A 19314-nucleotide genomic window follows, 5' to 3' on the forward strand; every position below is an offset into this window, starting at 1 on the left:
TAAAAAAAAAAATTTTTAAGTAGGTCCTAAGATTGAGTCTCGTCAGTCCCAGGGGTGCGAAGGTGTCTCTTGCCTGGCCAGCTCCCATCTCTCCACTGGGATTATAAGGTCTCTATTATGGCGGCTGAGTCACTGGTTTGCTCATGCTCTTCCAACCCTAGCAGGGGTGTGTCACTTGAGTGGGTTGCTTCACAGATGTTTTCTTTCTGTCCGGTTGTGTACCATCGGGCTCATGCAGTGGAGGAGATCTTCGTGGGCTATACTCAGCCTTGTCTCAGGTTAGTAAGTTGGTGGTCTGTTGATATCCTTCTAGTGGTGTGGGGGCTGTGCTTTGGGGCCACACTGTCGTTGTCCCCCCGGCCCGCCAAATCTCAGCCTCAAGTATTAATGCTGTAATAATCTACAGAACCAGTCAAAAGTTTGCACACACTTACTCATTCAAGGGTTTTGTCTTTATTTTTAGTATTTTCTACATTGTATAATAATAGTGAAGACATCAAAACCAAGAAATAACACATATGGAATCATGTAGCAACCAAAAAAGTGTAAAAAGAAAATCTAAATATATTTTATATTTAAGATTCTTCAAAGTACCCACACTTTGCCTTGCACACTGTTGACAACAGATTTGCACACTGTTGACACGCTCTCAACCAGCTTCACCTGGATTGCTTTTCCAAAAGTCTATAATGGAGTTCCCACCTATGCTGAGCATTTGTTGGCTGCTTTTCCTTCACTCTGAGGTCAAATTCATCTCAAACCATCTCAAGTGGGTTGATGTCAGGTGATTGTGGAGGCCAGGTCCTTTGATGCAGCACTACATCGCTCTCCTTCTTGGTCAAATAGTCCTTACACAGTCTGGAGGTGTGTTTTGGGTCAATGTCCTGTTGAAAAACAAATGATGGTCCCACTAAGCCCAAACCAGATTGGATGGCGTATTGCTGCAGAATGCTGTGGTAACCATGCAGGTTAAGTGTGCCTTGAACTCGAAATAAATCAGTGTCACCAGCAAAGCACCCTGTCACACCTCCTCCTCCATGCTTCAAGGTATGAACCACACATGCAAAGCTCATCCGTTCACCTACACTACTATGATGCATAATGCAACATGGCGCTGACAGAGATGGTCGCTTCGCGTTCTAAGGAAACTCTGCAGTATTTTGATATGTATTAATTTTAACACTATGACCACAGGAAATGTTAAGTCTTAATACATACAGCCGGGAAGAACTATTGGATATAAGAGCAACGTGAACGTACCAACATTACGACCTGGAATACGACTTTCCCGAAGCGGATCCTCTGTTTGGACCACCACCCAGGACAATGGATCAGAGAAGGGGGAGATGGAGTCGTCTTCTGGTCAGGCTCCGTAGACAGGCACATTGCACAGGAAACACCCATGCTCAGGTCTGTTCAACGCTGGTCCGACCAACCTGATGCCACGCTTCAAGATTGCATCACGTGGACTGGGATATGTTCTGGATAACGTCGAACAACAACATTTATGTATACGCTGATTCGGTGAGCAAGTTTTTTTTAGCAAGTGCATCGGGGATGTCATACCCACGATGACTATTTAAACCTTCCCCAACCAGAAACCGTGGATCGATGGCAGCATTCAGGTAAAACTGAAAGTGCAAACCACTGCTTTTAATCATGGCAAGAAAACATGACCGAATACAAACAGTGTAGCTATTACCTAAGCAAGGCAATCAAACAAGCTAAACGTCAGTAGAGAGACAAAGTAGAGTCACAATTCATTGGCTCAAACACAAGACGTATGTGGCAGGGTCTACAGTCAATCACGGACTACAAAAAGAAAACCGGCCCCATCGCGGACACCGACATCTTGCTCCCATGGCCCGCAACTAAAACCTGCGGTCTCTCCTTCATCACAGCCAACACGAGTAAAACATTTAAACGTTTTAACCCTCGCAAGGCTGCCGGCCCAGACGGCATCCCTAGCCGCATCCTCAGAGCATGCACAGACCAGCTGGCTGGTGTGTTAACGGACATATTCAATCATTCCCTAGTCTAGTCTGCTGTTCCCACATACTTCAAGATAGCCACCATTGTTCCTGTTCCCAAGAAAGCAAAGGTAACTGAGCTAAACGACTATCGCCCCGTAGCACTCACTTCTGTCATCATGAAGAGCTTTGAGAGACTAGTCAAGGATCATATCACCTCCACCCTACCTGACACCCTAGACCCATTTCAATGTGTTTACCACCCCAATAGGTCCAGACGACGCAATCACAATCACACTGCACAAACCCATCTGGACAAGAGGAATAACTATGTAAGAATGCTGTTCATCAATTACAGCTCAGCATTTACCCTCCAAACTCGTCATTAAGCTCGAAACCCTGGGACTCGACCCCCCGAGTGCAACTGGGTCCTGGACTTTGACAGGCCACCCCCAGGTGGTGAGGGTAGGTAACAACACCTCCACCCCGCTAGTCATTAAACACTGGGGCCCCAGAAGGGTGCGTGCTCAGCCCCCTCCTGTACTCCCTGTTCACTCATGACTGCGTGGCCATGCACGCCTCCAACTCGATCATCACAATTGCAGACGACACTACAGTGGAAGGCTTGATTACCAACAACGACGAGACTCCCTACAGGGAGGAGGTGAGGGCCCTCGGAATGTGGTGTCAGGAAAATAACCTCACACAACATCAACAAAACAAAGGAGATGATCGTGGACTTCAGGAAACAGCAGAGGGAGCACTCCCCTATCCACAAGACAGTAGTGGAGAAGGTGGAAAGTTAAGTTCCTAGGCGTACACATCACGGACAAACTGAAATGGTCCACCCACAGACAGCATGGTGAATGCGCCTGTTCAACCTTAGGAGGCTGAAAACATTTGGCTTGTCACCGAAAACACACAAACTTTTACAGATGCACAATTGAGAGCATCCTGTTGGGCTGTATCACCACCTGGTACGGCAACTGCTCCGCCCACAACCGTAAGACTCTCCAGAGGGTAGTGAGGTCTGCACAACGCATCACCGGGGGCAAACTACCTGCCCTCCAGGACACCTACACCTGGGACCGAGAGACTGAAAAACAGCTTCTATCTCAAGGCCATCAGACTGTGAAACAGCCATCACTAACAATGAGTGGCTGCTGCCAATATACTGACTCAAAATCTCTAGCCACTTTAACAATAAAAAATTGGATGTAATAAATGTATCACTAGTCACTTTAAACATTGACACTTTATATAATATTTACATACCCTACATTACTCATCTCATATGTACAGTTGAAGTCAGAGGTTTATATACACACCTCAGCAAAATACATTAACCTCAGTTTTCCCAATTCCTGACATTATAATCCTAGTAAAAAATCCCCGTATTAGGTCAGTTAGGATCACCACTTTATTTAAGAATGTGAAATGTCAGAATAATAGTAGAGAGAATGATTTCTTTCAGATTTTATTTCTTTCATCACAATCCCAGTGGGTCAGAAGTTTACATAAACTCAATTAGTATTTGGTAGCATTGCCTTTAAATTGTTTAACTTGGGTCAAACTTTTCAGATAGCCTTCCACAAGCTTCCCACAATAAGTTGGGTCAATTTTGGCCCATTCCTCCTGACAGAGCTGGTGTAACTGAGTCAGGTTTGTAGGCCTCCTTGCTCGCACACATTTTTTCAGTTCTGCCCACAACTTTTCAATAGATTTGAGGTCAGGGCTTTGTGATGGCCACTCCAATACCTTGACTTTGGAAGTATGCTTGGGGTCAATGTCCATTTGGAAGACCCATTTGCGACCAAGCTTGAATTTTTTGACGGACGTCTTGAGATGTTGCTTCAATATATCCACACCATTTTCCTTCCTCATGTTGCCATCTATTTTGTGAAGTCTACCAGTCCCTCGTGCAGCAAAGCACCCCCACAACATGATACTGCCACCCCCGTGCTTCATGGTTGGGATGGTGTTCTTTGGCTTGCAAGCCCTCCCTTTTTCCTCCAAACATAACAATGGACATTATGGCCAAATAGTTCTATTTTTGTTTCATCAGACTAGAGGACATTTCTCCAAAAAGTACGATCTTTGTCCCCATGTGCAGTTGCAAACTGTAGTCTGGCTTTTTTTGTGGCGGTTTGGAGCAGTGGCTTCTTTCTTGCTGAGCGGCCTTTCAGGTTATGTTGATATAGAACTTGTTTTACTGTGGCTATAGATACGTTTGTACCTGTTTCCTCCAGCATCTTCACAAGGTCCTTTGCTGTTGTTCTGGGATTGATTTGGGCTTCTCACACCAAAGTACGTTCATCTCTAGGAGACAGAATGAGTCTCCTTCCTGAGCGGTATGACGGATGCGTGGTCCCATAGTGTTTATACTTGCGCACAATTGTTTGTACAGGTGAACGTGGTACCTTCAGGTGTTTGGAAATTGCTCCCAAGGATGAACCAGACTGTGGAGGCCTACAATTTTTGTCTGACGTCTTGGCTGATTTCTTTTGGTTTTCCCATGATGTCAAGCAGAGGCACTGAGTTTGAAGGTAGGCCTTGAAATACATCCACAGGTACACCTCCAACTGACTCAAATTTTGTCAATTAGCCTATCAGAAGCTTTTAAAGCCATGACATAATTTTCTGGAATTTTCCAAGCTGTTTAAAGGCACAGTCAACTTAGTGTATGTAAACTTCTGACCCACTAGAATTGTGACACAGTGAATTATAAGTGAAATAATTTGTCTGTAAACAATTGTATGAAAAATTACTTGTGTCATGCACAAAGTAGATGTCCTAAAAGACTTGCCAAAACTCTAGTTTGTTAAAAATAAATGTGTGTAGTGGTTGAAAAACAAGTTTTAATGACTTCAAATGTATATACTGTACTCTATACCATCAACTGCATCTTGCCTATGCCGCACGGCCATCGCTCGTCCATTGATATACATGTACATAATCTTATTAATTCCTTTACACTTGTGTGTATAAGGTAGTTGTGAAATTGTTAGATATTACTGCACGGTTGGAACTAGAAGCACAAGCAGTTCGCTACACTCATATTAACATCTACTAACCATTTGTATGTGACCAATAAAATTTGATTTGACAAAGACACGGCCGTTGGAACAAAAATCACAAATTTGGGCTCATCAGACCAACGGACAGATTTCCACCGGTATAATGTCCATTGCTTGTGTTTCTTGGCCCAAGCAACTCTCTTCTTATTATTGTTGTCCTTTAGTAGTGTTTGCTTTGCAGCAATTTGACTATGAAGGCCCGATTCACGCAGTCTCTGAACAGTTGATGTTGAGATGTCTGTTACTTGACCCCTGAAGTATTTATTTGGGCTGCAGTTTCTGAGGCTGGTATCTCTAATAAACTTATCCCGGGGACGAGGGTCAGTCTGCTACATCTGGTGTAATTCTCCTGTCTTATCTGGTGTCCTGTGTGAATTTAAGTGTGCTCCTTCCAATTCTCTCTGTCCCCCTGCCGGAGGATCTGAGCCCTAGGACCATGCCTCAGGACTACCTGGCCTGATGACTCCTGACTGTCCCTAGTCCACCTGGACTTGTTGCTGCTCCAGTTTTAACTGTTCTGCCTGTGGAACCCTGACCAGTTCACCAGACGTGCTTATCTATGAACGTTTGAACATCTTGAACAATCTGGCCTTAATGGCCATGTACTATTGCCACCCAGCACAGCCAGAAGAGGACTGGCCACCCCTCAGACCTTGGTTCCTCTCGATGTTTCTTCCTAGGTTCCTGCTTTCCTAGGGAGTCTTTCCTAGCCACCGTGCTTCTACACCTGCATTGCTTGCTGTTTGGGATTTTAGGCTGGGTTTCTGTACAGCACTTTGTGACATCGGCTGATGTAAAAAGGGATTTATAAATACATTTGATTGAAATTTGAAAAGAACGAGTATCCCCATTGAAGTCAATGATGGCACAATGGGTGGAATGGAGGCCATGGGGAGTGTACCCATAGGAGCAAAGCTGGATGGCAATTCCTTAAAAGTAACCCCATCAGTAAATTCATTAAGTTAACCCATCAATGTGTGCTGTGATTTATTGATTCAACTCAACTGACATTACAACAAATGCATTATTTTGCACGAGCAACGGTTTTGAGGGTTATTTTATTTTCACGACAGTCCTCATCCACACGGTTATATGGTAATTGTGCCAGCCCTACATTCCAGTCGTTATTTATTTAACTACCCAGCTCCCATGCTGTGTGAATGTAGATATCAGCCAGTCAGTCAGCAGTATATCAGTAACGTCCTCTACACTCCCCTACAGAGAACTACTCTAAAAGTATTAGAACAGATCAGTGAGAGAAGAGACGCAGCTGTTGTGCAGAACAGACACGCCCTACCGAGACGCAGGCAGACAGGCAGGCAGACAGACAGGCAGGCAGAGCGAGAGAAGACGACAAAGCGAGAACAGACAGAGAAGTGAATGTCCAGTGACGGTCAGCCCAGAGAAAGGCAGGGTGACGGTCAGCCCAGAGAAAGCCGGGGTGACGGTCAGCCCAGAGAAAAGCCGGGGTGACGGTCAGCGTGACAGTCAGCCCACAGAAAGCCAGGGTGACGGTCAGCCCACAGAAAGCCAGGGTGACGGTCAGCCCAGAGAAAGCCAGGGTGACGGTCAGCCCAGAGAAAGCCAGGGTGACGGTCAGCCCAGAGAAAGCCAGGGTGACGGTCAGCCCAGAGAAAGCCAGGGTGACGGTCAGCCCAGAGAAAGCCAGGGTGACGGTCAGCCCAGAGAAAGCCAGGGTGACGGTCAGCCCAGAGAAAAGCCGGGGTGACGGTCAGCCCAGAGAAAAGCCGGGGTGACGGTCAGCCCAGAGAAAAGCCGGGGTGACGGTCAGCCCAGAGAAAAGCCGGGGTGACGGTCAGCCCAGAGAAAAGCCGGGGTGACGGTCAGCCCAGAGAAAAGCCGGGGTGACGGTCAGCCCAGAGAAAAGCCGGGGTGACGGTCAGCCCAGAGAAAAGCCGGGGTGACGGTCAGCCCAGAGAAAAGCCGGGGTGACGGTCAGCCCAGAGAAAAGCCGGGGTGACGGTCAGCCCAGAGAAAAGCCGGGGTGACGGTCAGCCCAGAGAAAAGCCGGGGTGACGGTCAGCCCAGAGAAAAGCCGGGGTGACGGTCAGCCCAGAGAAAAGCCGGGGTGACGGTCAGCGTGACAGTCAGCCCACAGAAAGCCAGGGTGACGGTCAGCCCACAGAAAACCAGGGTGACGGTCAGCCCACAGAAAGCCAGGGTGACGGTCAGCCCACAGAAAGCCAGGGTGACGGTCAGCCCACAGAAAGCCAGGGTGACGGTCAGCCCACAGAAAGCCAGGGTGATGGTCAGCCCACAGAAAGCCAGGGTGACGGTCAGCCCAGAGAAAAGCCAGGGTGACGGTCAGCCCAGAGAAAAGACAGGGTGACGGTCAGCCCACAGAAAGCCAGGGTGACGGTCAGCCCACAGAAAGCCAGGGTGACGGTCAGCCCACAGAAAGCCAGGGTGACGGTCAGCCCACAGAAAGCCAGGGTGACGGTCAGCCCAGAGAAAGCCAGGGTGACGGTCAGCCCAGAGAAAGCCAGGGTGACGGTCAGCCCAGAGAAAGCCAGGGTGACGGTCAGCCCAGAGAAAGCCAGAGTGACGGTCAGCCCAGAGAAAGCTAGGGTGCAACAAACCAAACAGCCATTTGGAAGTACCAGGCCGACCAGCCATGTAGATTAGAGTGTGTTAGGATGCATCATGTCATACTCACGTCACTGGGGGATATAGTGCCATGTCCTGTGGAGTCTGGACCTGTACCATGAAGCTTCTAATGGAGGACAAATTAAAGGAATGAAACGGTTTGTTGCTTCAAGTAGAAAAAGCTTCAACAACTCTTGCTGTGGCCAAAAGCAGAAACCTCCTAAAACATCTCTTCCTGTATTGGAGTAGCTCTAAGAAGCACCATACTTCTCTTCATGGAGGGGAAAACACTGTAAAAACAGCTCTCAGAATGGTTACATGATTATTGTGGCTAGTCAGGTTGGTATAATAGTTCATTTAAAAGTGTTTACTTGCTTTGCAAGAAGAAACATTTCCCTGATAATCCTGTTTACATGGACACATTTGAAATCAGGCTACCTGATGGGACGTTGATAAATGCAGAACATCAGTAATAAAATTAAGGCTCTACCACAGTGACCACGTCATTCTGAGTTCAGACACAAAGTTCGTATGTGAAAACAATTTATAAACGGCATACTTTCAATTTTTGCAAAATAATTTCACTCGTGCACAAGCAGGAAGCTACTCAGTGCAGGCACAAGATCACATACACCACAGGAACGACGGATTATGCTATTTACATGTCCTAATCATTCCAAAGATTGTTCAGAAACACCAGGTGTTTTAATCAGCGGATGCTTACTTTGATGATGACCTTACGCCTATTAAGATACACAGAGTAAGGTGTTTACATGACTAATGCCGTACTCTGCCTTCTGCCAAAACCACAAGACACACAGAGTAAGGTGTTACATGACTAATGCCATACTCTGCCTTCTGCCAAAACCACAAGACACACAGAGTAAGGTGTTATATGACTAATGCCGTACTCTGTCAAAACCACAAGATACACAGAGTAAGGTGTTATATGACTAATGCCGTACTCTGCCTTCTGCCAAAACCACAAGACACACAGAGTAAGGTGTTATATGACTAATGCCGTACTCTTCCTTCTGCCAAAACCACAAGACACACAGAGTAAGGTGTTATATGACTAATGCCGTACTCTGCCTTCTGCCAAAACCACAAGACACACAGAGTAAGGTGTTTATATGACTAATGCCGTACTCTGTCAAAACCACAAGATACACAGAGTAAGGTGTTTACATGACTAATGCCGTACTCTGCCTTCTGCCAAAACCACAAGACACACAGAGTAAGGTGTTATATGACTAATGCCGTACTCTGTCAAAACCACAAGATACACAGAGTAAGGTGTTTACATGACTAATGCCGTACTCTGCCTTCTGCCAAAACCACAAGACACACAGAGTAAGGTGTTATATGACTAATGCCGTACTCTTCCTTCTGCCAAAACCATTATTAATGTGCATGTAAACATACTCATTGTTCCCAAATTAATGATTGACTTTGTCATGAAATAAAGCTGTAGCTAAAATACTGGCATGTCTCAACCAGTGGTACAGACTTTTGTACAGCTAGTCTGTTTCTAATCAATCAAATGTCATTAAAAAGGGTCAATCTGCAATTGCTACACCCAGTTTTAGACATAAATTAATTATATTTACCCATTGATCCTTGAATAATATATCTTGTAGATGCCTCATGAGCTTGTTTCACTCCTTTGTTTGAAACTCATAATCATTCTAAACAAACACTGTATAGTTTGAAAACATGGTTAAAACTTCAAATCAAATCAAAGTTTATTTGTCACTTGCCCCGAATACAACAGGTGTAGAACTTACAGTGAAATGCTTCTTGCTGTATCGACCAGAACTAACCTCGTGGTAGGCAGCCTTCACCATGCTGTTATCAACCAGAACTAACCTCGTGGTAGGCAGCCTTCACCATGCTGTATCAACCAGAACTAACCTCGTGGTAGGCAGCCTTCACCATGCTGTATCAACCAGAACTAACCTCGTGGTAGGCAGCCTTCACCATGCTGTATCAACCAGAACTAACCTCGTGGTAGGCAGTCTTCACCATGCTGTATCAACCAGAACTAACCTAGTGGTAGGCAGCCTTCACCATGCTGTATCAACCAGAACTAACCTAGTGGTAGGCAGCCTTCACCATGCTGTTATCAACCAGAACTAACCTCGTGGTAGGCAGCCTTCACCATGCTGTATCGACCAGAACTAACCTCGTGGTAGACAGTCTTCACCATGCTGTATCAACCAGAACTAACCTCGTGGTAGGCAGTCTTCACCATGCTGTATCAACCAGAACTAACCTCGTGGTAGGCAGTCTTCACCATGCTGTATCGACCAGAACTAACCTTGTGGTAGACAGCCTTCACCATGCTGTATCGACCAGAACTAATAATAATAATAAATAATAATAACCGAGGCAGGCGTTAGATTACAAGCATTTTCAAGTGTGGTGCCCAGTAGCTCAGTTGGTAGAGCATGGCGCTTGCAACACCAGGATAGTGGGTTCGATTCCCTGGACCAGCCACACATAAAAAGTGTATGCAACCATGACTAAGTCACTTTGGATAAAAGGGTGTGGTAAAAGACATATCACTAAATAAAGACGGTTGTGGGGAAACAGCTCGGAGATTTAACGATGCTCCTACGAAGGTTCTAACAATTAACTGCTTTTAGGAAACCGGGCCCTGGACAGTGTGTCGCTAGAGAAGGTTACAAAGAAGGTTGGAGTCCTTGTTCCCGAGCTGTAATGTTTACTCAGACAGATTTTTCTGTCACTATTTGTCCTCTCTATCTAGATAACCAGTGAATACAGACTGAAAACATCTAGCTACAGTGGTTGCTCCACTAAAGGTTTTGAGATTATGCTCCGGTACTTAGAGGTCATTGGTGGTTTGGTACGGTACCCTGCGTCACCACTTCATTGCTCCAGACTACCACAAGGGGGAGTTAGACAACTGATTATGCTTTTGGGTCCTAATGTGTCTCTGACAATGAATGTGTGACCCAAACCTAAATAGGAACTGATAATTGTGCACAAATTCAGTATTACTTACTAAAACTGTTGTTACACTAAGGTTTTTATTATTTTATTTCGTTAGGATTATTTTGATTTACTGTAGTACTGTGGTCCACTCCCGACCGGTCATGTTGTACAGCACCTGAGTGGCGCAGTGGTCTAAGAGACTGCAGTGCAAGCCGTGTTGCTACAGATGCTGGTTCAATACCTGTGCCGGCCTAAACTTTTATCCGCTCATTTTACATTATGTAAAATAAAATCTGCAAAATATTGTTATATCGTAAACAAAGCAATTATTAATTTATAATTATATAAAAGCCTGTTGGATATTCTCACAGATCTATTATTAACCTTGTTATTAGCAGGACAATATATATTGGTCATATTGGTCATGGCTCCCGAGTGACGCACAATGGGATTGCCTTGCAGTTCTCCAGCTGTATCCTCTGAAAGCGTGCAAGGTTCAAGGCCTGAGGGCAGGGGGCACAGGATGGGCCACAGAGCCAAGCACAGAAGACCGACCTAGCCCATGAGGAAGGGAGGAGGAGGAAGGGGGAGGGTGGGTGGACTCCCACCCAGCCCCACTTGGTAGCACCTAGCAACACTTTAAGGGTCATTGCACTAATAATGGCACTGACTAGGGAAATATTTCCACTGTTCTGTTCTTAGTGCCAGTCCACATGTTCAAACTAAAACAATATAACTAATAATGGCATCTTTATGCTTTCGTTAATAAAATAATGATAAAAATACTCTTTCAAAATGCAGATGTTTATTTAGTTATGGATCAATAACGAATTATTATGGGAATAAATGTCACAATTACAGAAATATCCTCCAATCCTCTATACCTAATTATTGGCGGAGAGTCATTTACATACATTTAAGTGATAACTATTTTAGCAATGTTTTGCGCTGCTCTGAGATAAGCGTGGGGACTGGTCATGATAAATCAATGAGATTTTTTATTTAGACGGAATCTCCTTTTGGGTATTGGTTAGACAACAATTATACAATTAGGGGATGGAAATGTTATGCCCTTAATGTAACCTTTATTTATCTAGGCAAGTCAGTTAAGAACAAATTCTTATTTAGAAGGACAGCCTACGCCTTCCTCCCTGTCGGGAATTGAACCCCGGGCTCCCGCATGACAAGGGATTCTTTAGCTAAATAGCCCAGTACTGTACTCCTGACCATCATGTTGTACAGCGCCATATTTTCCGTTCCATCCTAACGGAAACCCAGAGGGTTTTTCATTTTTCTTGGAATAGAAATAACATAATATTAATCAAATGAATCACAAACTATAGAAACTATTGGAAAGGTAGATAGAAAGTATTTGTGACATTGTGGTTACAATAAAGAATGTAAATAAGATGTTGTCTGGAGCAATGAAGTTATATATTATCAAGTTGATGGCACAGTCATATAGCCGGCACCTACATAAAGCTGAGTGACTCACTCATTCATGGCTTTGGATCAAAATAAATAAGTAATATATAATAATAATATATGCCATTTAGCAGACGCTTTTATCCAAAGCGACTTACAGTCATGTGTGCATACATTCTACGTATGGGTGGTCCCGGGGATCGAACCCACTACCCTGGCGTTACAAGCGCCATGCTCTACCAACTGAGCTACAGAAGGACCACATTCTGATAGTCTTTAATAAATACATTTTTTGGTTACCCTATACAGTATTATAATAGCCCATTATGGACTATTAGCAGGACAATATACCTTTACCCACACCTCTCTGTATTTTGATACTTTGTGGATGGGACCTCCTCAGTGGCGCAGCTGACTAAGACACTATTGGTAGGCCTACAGTATATCGGAAAATATGACATGACTCTCCGCCAATAATTACATATAGAGAATTCTAAATTAAAACCTGCACGGGTATCAAACCTGTATCTGTAGGTTCGATACCTGCGTGTGTGTGGAAGTTCAAAGGGTTGAGGGGTTAAATACCTGGGAGCTGAGATGGGGCTGATATACATGTGGTTTTAGTTCAGAGGGTTGAGGGGTTAAATACCTGGGAGCTGAGATGGGGCTGCAATACAGGTGGTTTTAGTTCAGAGGGTTGAGGGGTTAAATACCTGGGAGCTGAGATGGGGCTGATATACATGTGGTTTTAGTTCAGAGGGTTGAGGGGTTAAATACCTGGGAGCTGAGATGGGGCTGATATACATGTGGTTTTAGTTCAGAGGGGTTAGATACCTGGGAGCTGAGCTGGGGCTGATATACATGTGGTTTTAGTTCAGAGGGTTAAATACCTGGGAGCTGAGATGGGGCTGATATACATGTGGTTTTAGTTCAGAGGGGTTAGATACCTGGGAGCTGAGCTGGGGCTGATATACATGTGGTTTTAGTTCAGAGGGTTGAAGGGTTATATACCTGGGAGCTGAGCTGGGTCTTGATCCAGTTGAAATAGTAGTTGAGGTCACTTCCCTCCATCAGGTCACGACCCCAGGCTGCTAGCTTAGCGATGATCCTGGCCGCCTGGGAGAGAGGAGAGACTGCAAGTCAGACCCTAAAGCCAAGCCTGAGCCTGATCAATATTAAAGTGGAGCTGACAGTTTTAGCAACATGAAATATTATAAACATTTCATATACACCCCAGGAAGAAAATTTGACAAACGAGCACTTAGATATGATCGTTTTCATAAATTCATAGAATTTTTGGGAATGACGTAGAGTAAGGCATTTGTGAAAATTATATAGCGATATAGAGTGGGAAAGAGGCTGTGCGTATGAACAACTAATAGACAGTTCAGTAAATAAAACCATCTGTCTTGTCCGGTACCAGAGTCTACGCAGACCGGTACGCCATAGCCAATCAGAGCTACAGTAGGCCTATATGCAAATAAGCCATTTGCCACACAGGCCTCAAATCATTCACTTTGAAAGGACTAGTTTATTTATTTTATTACAGGCAATAGCAACAGCGTGAGTTTAGATCATTAGAACGCATTCACCAAAAGCAACAAAATACTCCTGAATTGATTACTGCAAATAAAAATATAAACTCAGCAAAAAAAAGAAACGTCCTCTCACTGTCAACTGCGTTGATTTACAGCAAACTTAACATGTAGAAATATTTGTGTGACCATAAAATTCAAAAACTGAACAAGTTCCACAGACATGTGAATAACAGAAATGGAATAATGTGTCCCTGAACAAAGGGGAGGTCAAAATCAGAGGTAACAATCAGTATCTGGTGTGGCCACCAGCTGCATTAAGTACTGCAGTGCATCTCTTCCTCATGGACTGCACCAGATTTGCCAGTTCTTGCTGTGAGATGTTTCCCCACCCTTCCACCAAGGCACATGCAAGTTCCCGGACATTTCTGGGGAGAATGGCCCAAGCCCTCAACCTCCGATCCAACAGGTCACAGACATGCTCAATGGGATTGAGATCCAGGCTATTCGGAGGCCATGGCAGAATACTGACATTCCTGTCCTGCAATAAATCACACACACAGAATGAGCAGTGTGGCTGGTGGCATTGTCATGCTGGAGGGTCATGTCAGGATGAGCCTGCAGGAAGGGTACCACATGAGGGAGGAGGATGTCTTCAAAGTAACGCACAGCGTTGAGATTGAGCTTGTTGTCATTGCAGGCAGTCCGATGATGCTGTGACACAACGCCCCAGACCATGACGGACCCTCCACCTCGATCCAGCTCCAGAGTACGGGCCTCGGTGTAATGCTCATTCCTTCGACAAGAACACCCCGGGTGAGACAAAACCGCGACTCGTCAGTGAAGAGCACGTTTTGCCAGTCCTGTCTGGTTCAGCGATGGTGGGTTTGTGCCCATAGGCGACATTGTTGCCGGGGGTGTCTGGAGAGGATCTGCCCTACAACAGGCCTACAAGCCCTCGGTCCAGCCTCTCTCAGCCTATTGCGGACAGTCTGATCACTGATGGAGGGACTGTGCGTTCCTGGTGTAACTCAGGCAGTTGTTGCCATCGTGTACCTGTCCAGCAGGTGTGATGTTCGGAAGTACCGATCTTGTGCAGGTGTTGTTACACGTGGTCTGCCAGTGCGAGGATGATCAGCTGTCCATCCTGTCTCCCCTGTAGCGCTGTCTTAGGCGTCTCACAGTACGAACATTGCAATTGATTGCCTTGGCCACATCTGCAGTCCTCATGCCTTCTGGAACATGTGCCTTAATATCAGAATTGTATGCCATCTGTAAATACGAATAACACATTTTAATTACGAGCCTAGTTGGCTTAGCCTAGGAAAAAGTGAGGAACCTCCTCACTAGCCATGATTGGCTGAGATAATGGATGGGCTGGACATGATGAGACGAGTTTCAGATCGGTCTGCCATGTAGTACGCTTTGGTCTTCAACATGAGCTGCTCAGTATGTGTACAAAATCCTTGCTACTGCAGCTTTTTTGACATATATAACATTAGCCATGGAGATCTGCAAACATTATCCTACTTTTCTCAACAACATTGATGCACTGAATTTAGCAGACCCTATACTTTCTGCACACAGTCAGAATGAACCGGAGCGACTTGACACAACGAGCCAAACAAGACAAACAAAATGGAAAAGACACAGGACGTCTTTGTTAAAGGGGTTCCACTCTGGCGTGAAGAGTTCATCCATGTATATGAGTAAAAGTCTTATTACATTAACAGATATTATTTGTTTCTGATTTTGTCAAAGTCGTTTTCATTGTAAATTCTAGCTAGCTAGCGAACGTGATGCGTGTATGATCTGTGTAGTAGTATTATTGGTATCTCAGAAATCCATTTGCGTTGCTAGTTGAAGTCTAAAGTTAGCAAGCTAGCTAACATTGAACCTAGTTGGTTAGCTTTAGCTCCCTGCAGATTCACACTACAGCATTTCATGCATGGTGACTGGCTGTGACAATCCGTTTGTTTTGCTTGTGCATGGGTTGGGATAATGGTTCCCTGTTTAGCTAGCTAGCTACATATCTAAACAAAAAAGGAATCCACTTCGCCACATGATTACATGACTGCTCAAATTAGCCAGGTGTGTCTGAAGGTTACTACGGCCATCTTGTATTTTATGTACATGTCTAGACAATAGTGACCCATCCACTTAGTTAGATGTGGCTGGGGGAGGTTATAGCCTCTATCACATGACCCAGAAATGTAGAATGTGTTTGGATAAGCATAATCTAATAATAATAAAATATTTATATAATATATTTATCTGGACACTTTCTATTTTTGATATTGCTACTATGCAAATATGCAAGTAACCGTTTCACTGTACCATTCACAACTTCTGTATCCTGTGTGCATGTGACAAATAAACATTGATTTGATATAGTATGTGTTTAACAGAGAGAGTCATGTGAACAGCAGGACCTGCACCAAAGTCAGGTTAGGATATAGGCAGGCTACTACTTCCACCGCTTTAAGTATTATGAAACTGGAAACACTTATCTCCCTCACTAGCTTTAAGCACCAACTGTCAGAGCAGCTCACAGATTACTGCACCTGTACATAGCCCACCTATAATTTAGCCCAAACAACTACCTCTTTCCCAACTGTATTTTATTTATTTATTTATTTTGCTCCTTTGCAACCCATTATTTTTATTTCTACTTTGCACATTCTTCCATTGCAAAACTACCATTCCAGTGTTTTACTTGCTATATTGTATTTACTTTGCCACCATGGCCTTTTTTGCCTTTACCTCCCTTCTCACCTCATTTGCTCACATTGTATATAGACTTGTTTATACTGTATTCTTGACTGTATGTTTGTTTTACTCCATGTGTAACTCTCTGTCGTTGTATCTGTCGAACTGCTTTGCTTTATCTTGGCCAGGTCGCAATTGTGAATGAGAACTTGTTCTCAACTTGCCTACCTTGTTAAATAAAGGTGTTCTCAACTTGCCTACCTGGTTAAATAAAGTGAAATTAAAAAATTAAAAAAGTATTGCCATCTTTGGTTGATTACTACACTACTCACTCTGTATAGCACATGGCCTCACATGTGAATCCTTAAAGAGATGGATGGGGCTACGGCTTAAGAGGGTGTGAATGATGCTGAATAGGTGTAGACAAAGAAGAGCTCTACAGTAGGTGTACAAAAAAATTCAAGGGCCATTTTCTCAAAAGTGGGGTTACCTACTTTATAAACTTTCAAAGCAGAATTACATTCTCATTATGGTAGAGAAATTATTACATTATCTGGCAACAGCTCTGGTAGACATTCCTGCAGTCAGCATGCCAATTGCACGCTTCCTCAAAACTTCAAAACTGTGGCGTTGTGTTGTGGGACAAACCGCACAATTTAGAGTGGCTTTTTATTGTCCCCAGCACAAGGTGCACCTGTGTAATTTCCCTTTATTTTATTTGACTAGGCAAGTCGGTTTAGAACAAATTGTTATTTACAATGACGATCTACCCCAGCCAACGCTGGACCAATTGCGCGCTGCCCCATGGGACTCTCAATCACGGTCAAATGTGAAACAGCCTGGAATTGAACCAGGGACTGTAGTGCACAGAGATGCAGTGCCTTAGACCGCTGTGCCACTCGGGAGCCCATGATGATCATGCCGTTTAATCAGCTTCTTGATATGCCACCCCGTCAGATGGATGGATTATCTTGGCAAAAGGAGAAATGCTCACTAACAGGGACGTAAACACATTTGTGCATTAAATTTGAGAGAAATAAGCTTTTTGTGAGTATGGAACATTTCTAGGATCTTTATTTCAGCTCATGAAACATGGGATCAACACTTTACATGTTGCATTTATATTTTTGTTCAGTATACTTTATAAGACCACAGAAAAATAGAAATGTCCATCTTTTCCTCCTCTTCAACTTTTCTTAATCTCTCCCTCAGGACACTTCCTTTCACCATCTCCTCCCATATCCCACCTCCCTCCCTCTCGTTCCATTTCTCCTTCGGTGATAGTTGTAGGCTAGTGGGTGGTGTAGTGATACTAACCATGTGGACGGTAAATAGGTCCTGGCGGTTGAGCATTGGAAGAAAGTAGGACCAGGCGGTGTTCTTTGTCTTCTTGGCGTAGTCAAAGAAGATGTTCACCCTCTGGTGGTTCTCCTACAGAAACACAACAGAACCCTGTTTTAACATCTAGTGGTTCTAAAGGAACACAATAAATCGGTTCTCTCTTCTACTGCAGGGATATTCAACTCTTAACCTGCGAGGTCCAGAGCCTGCTGGTTTTCTGTTCTACCTGACAATGAATTGCACACCTGGTGTCCCACTTCTAAATCAGTCCCTGATTAGAGGGGAACAACGAAAAAGTACATTGGAACTGGTTTCGAAGTCCAGAGTTGAGTTTGAAGTTTCTAGAAGTTCTTAAGGAACCTGTTTTAACTTCTAGTGGTTCTCTCTTCTGCCTTGTTCAGAGGCAGAATTACATCTTTGGGATTCGATCTAGCAACCTTTCGGTTACTGGCCCAAAGCTCTAACCACTAGGCTACCTGCTGCCCCAAATACAACCAAAACAAACACGTATACAAAAACACTGGGCCGTACCCAAACAAAAGAGTGAGGGTAAACCTTGTTGACCCGTAATACACAACATATATAGCACGCAGGTACTCACACCACCAACGGACATGGGAACAATAACAGACAACCCAATGGAAACCAAAGGGCACACTTTTCCAAGTACTAATCAGTGGGAATAGGGGATAGGTGTGCGTAATGAAAGTTCCGGAGACACCTACATTGAAATTCCCAGACAAAAGTCAATAAGTGAACGTAACAGTAATAACTGTCCAGAGAGACTCAGGGAGGAAGAACAGTAAAAGTCAATAAGTGAACTTATAGAAGGTTATATGCTAATGTAGAGTACGAGAAAAAGTATGGACACACGTTTTCATTCAAGGGTTTTTCTTTATTCTTAGTATTTTCTACAGTATAGAATAATCGTGAAGACATCAAAACTATGAAATAACACAAATGGAATCATGTAGTAACCAAACAAAAGTGTTAAACAATTCAAAACAGATTTGAGATTCTTCCAAGTAGCCACCCATTGCCTTTCATGACAGTTTTGCAAATGCTTGGCATTCTCTCAACCAGCTTCATGAAGTAGTCACCTGGAATGCATTTAAATTAACAGGTGTGCCTTGTTAAAAGTTCATGTGTAATTTCTTTCCTTCTTAATGCATTTCAGCCAATCAGTTGTGTTGTGACAAGGTAGGGTGGTATACAGAAGATATCCATATTTGATAAAAGAATAAGTCCACATTACAGCAAAAACAACTCAAATAAGCAAATTTTAAGAGATGAAGGTCATTCAATGCGGAAAATTTAAAGAACTTTGAACGTTTCTTCAAGTAAAGTCGCAAAAACGATGATGAAACTGGCTCTCATGAGGACCGACACAGGAAAGGAAGACCCAGAGATACCTTTGCTGCAGAGGATACGTTCATTAGAGTCAACTGCCTCAAATATGCTTCACAGTTCAAGTAACAGACGCATCAACTGTTCAGAGGAGACTGCGTAAATCAGGCCTTCATGGTCGAATTCTTGCAAAGAAACCACCACTTAAGGACACCAATAAGAAGACTTATTTGGGCCAAGAAAAACGCGATGGACATTAGGTGGAAATCTGTCCTTTGGTCTGATGAGTCCAAATTTGAGATTTTTGGTTCAAACCGCCGTGTCTTTGTGAGACGCAGAGTAGGT

At 44.1% G+C, this 19314-nt stretch overlaps 1 protein-coding gene across 4 annotated transcripts in view; it reads right to left on the bottom strand.

The window, feature by feature from the left end:
- atp6v1h (ATPase H+ transporting V1 subunit H) overlaps positions 1-19314 on the bottom strand; it is an 80085-nt gene that overhangs the window by 42686 nt on the left and 18085 nt on the right. For 3 of the 4 annotated variants that reach the window (XM_046321657.1, XM_046321656.1, XM_046321659.1), the window contains exons 5-7: positions 17599-17712; positions 13049-13153; positions 7725-7781 (exon numbers count right to left, since the gene is read on the bottom strand). In XM_046321657.1, coding sequence (XP_046177613.1) covers positions 7725-7781; positions 13049-13153; positions 17599-17712 — 276 coding nt within the window. The remainder of the gene's footprint in view (positions 1-7724; positions 7782-13048; positions 13154-17598; positions 17713-19314) is intronic. The other variant, XM_046321658.1, reaches the window with a different exon arrangement.

The sequence above is a fragment of the Oncorhynchus gorbuscha genome, linkage group LG22 (assembly GCF_021184085.1).
Source record: "Oncorhynchus gorbuscha isolate QuinsamMale2020 ecotype Even-year linkage group LG22, OgorEven_v1.0, whole genome shotgun sequence".
NCBI lineage: Eukaryota > Metazoa > Chordata > Actinopteri > Salmoniformes > Salmonidae > Oncorhynchus > Oncorhynchus gorbuscha.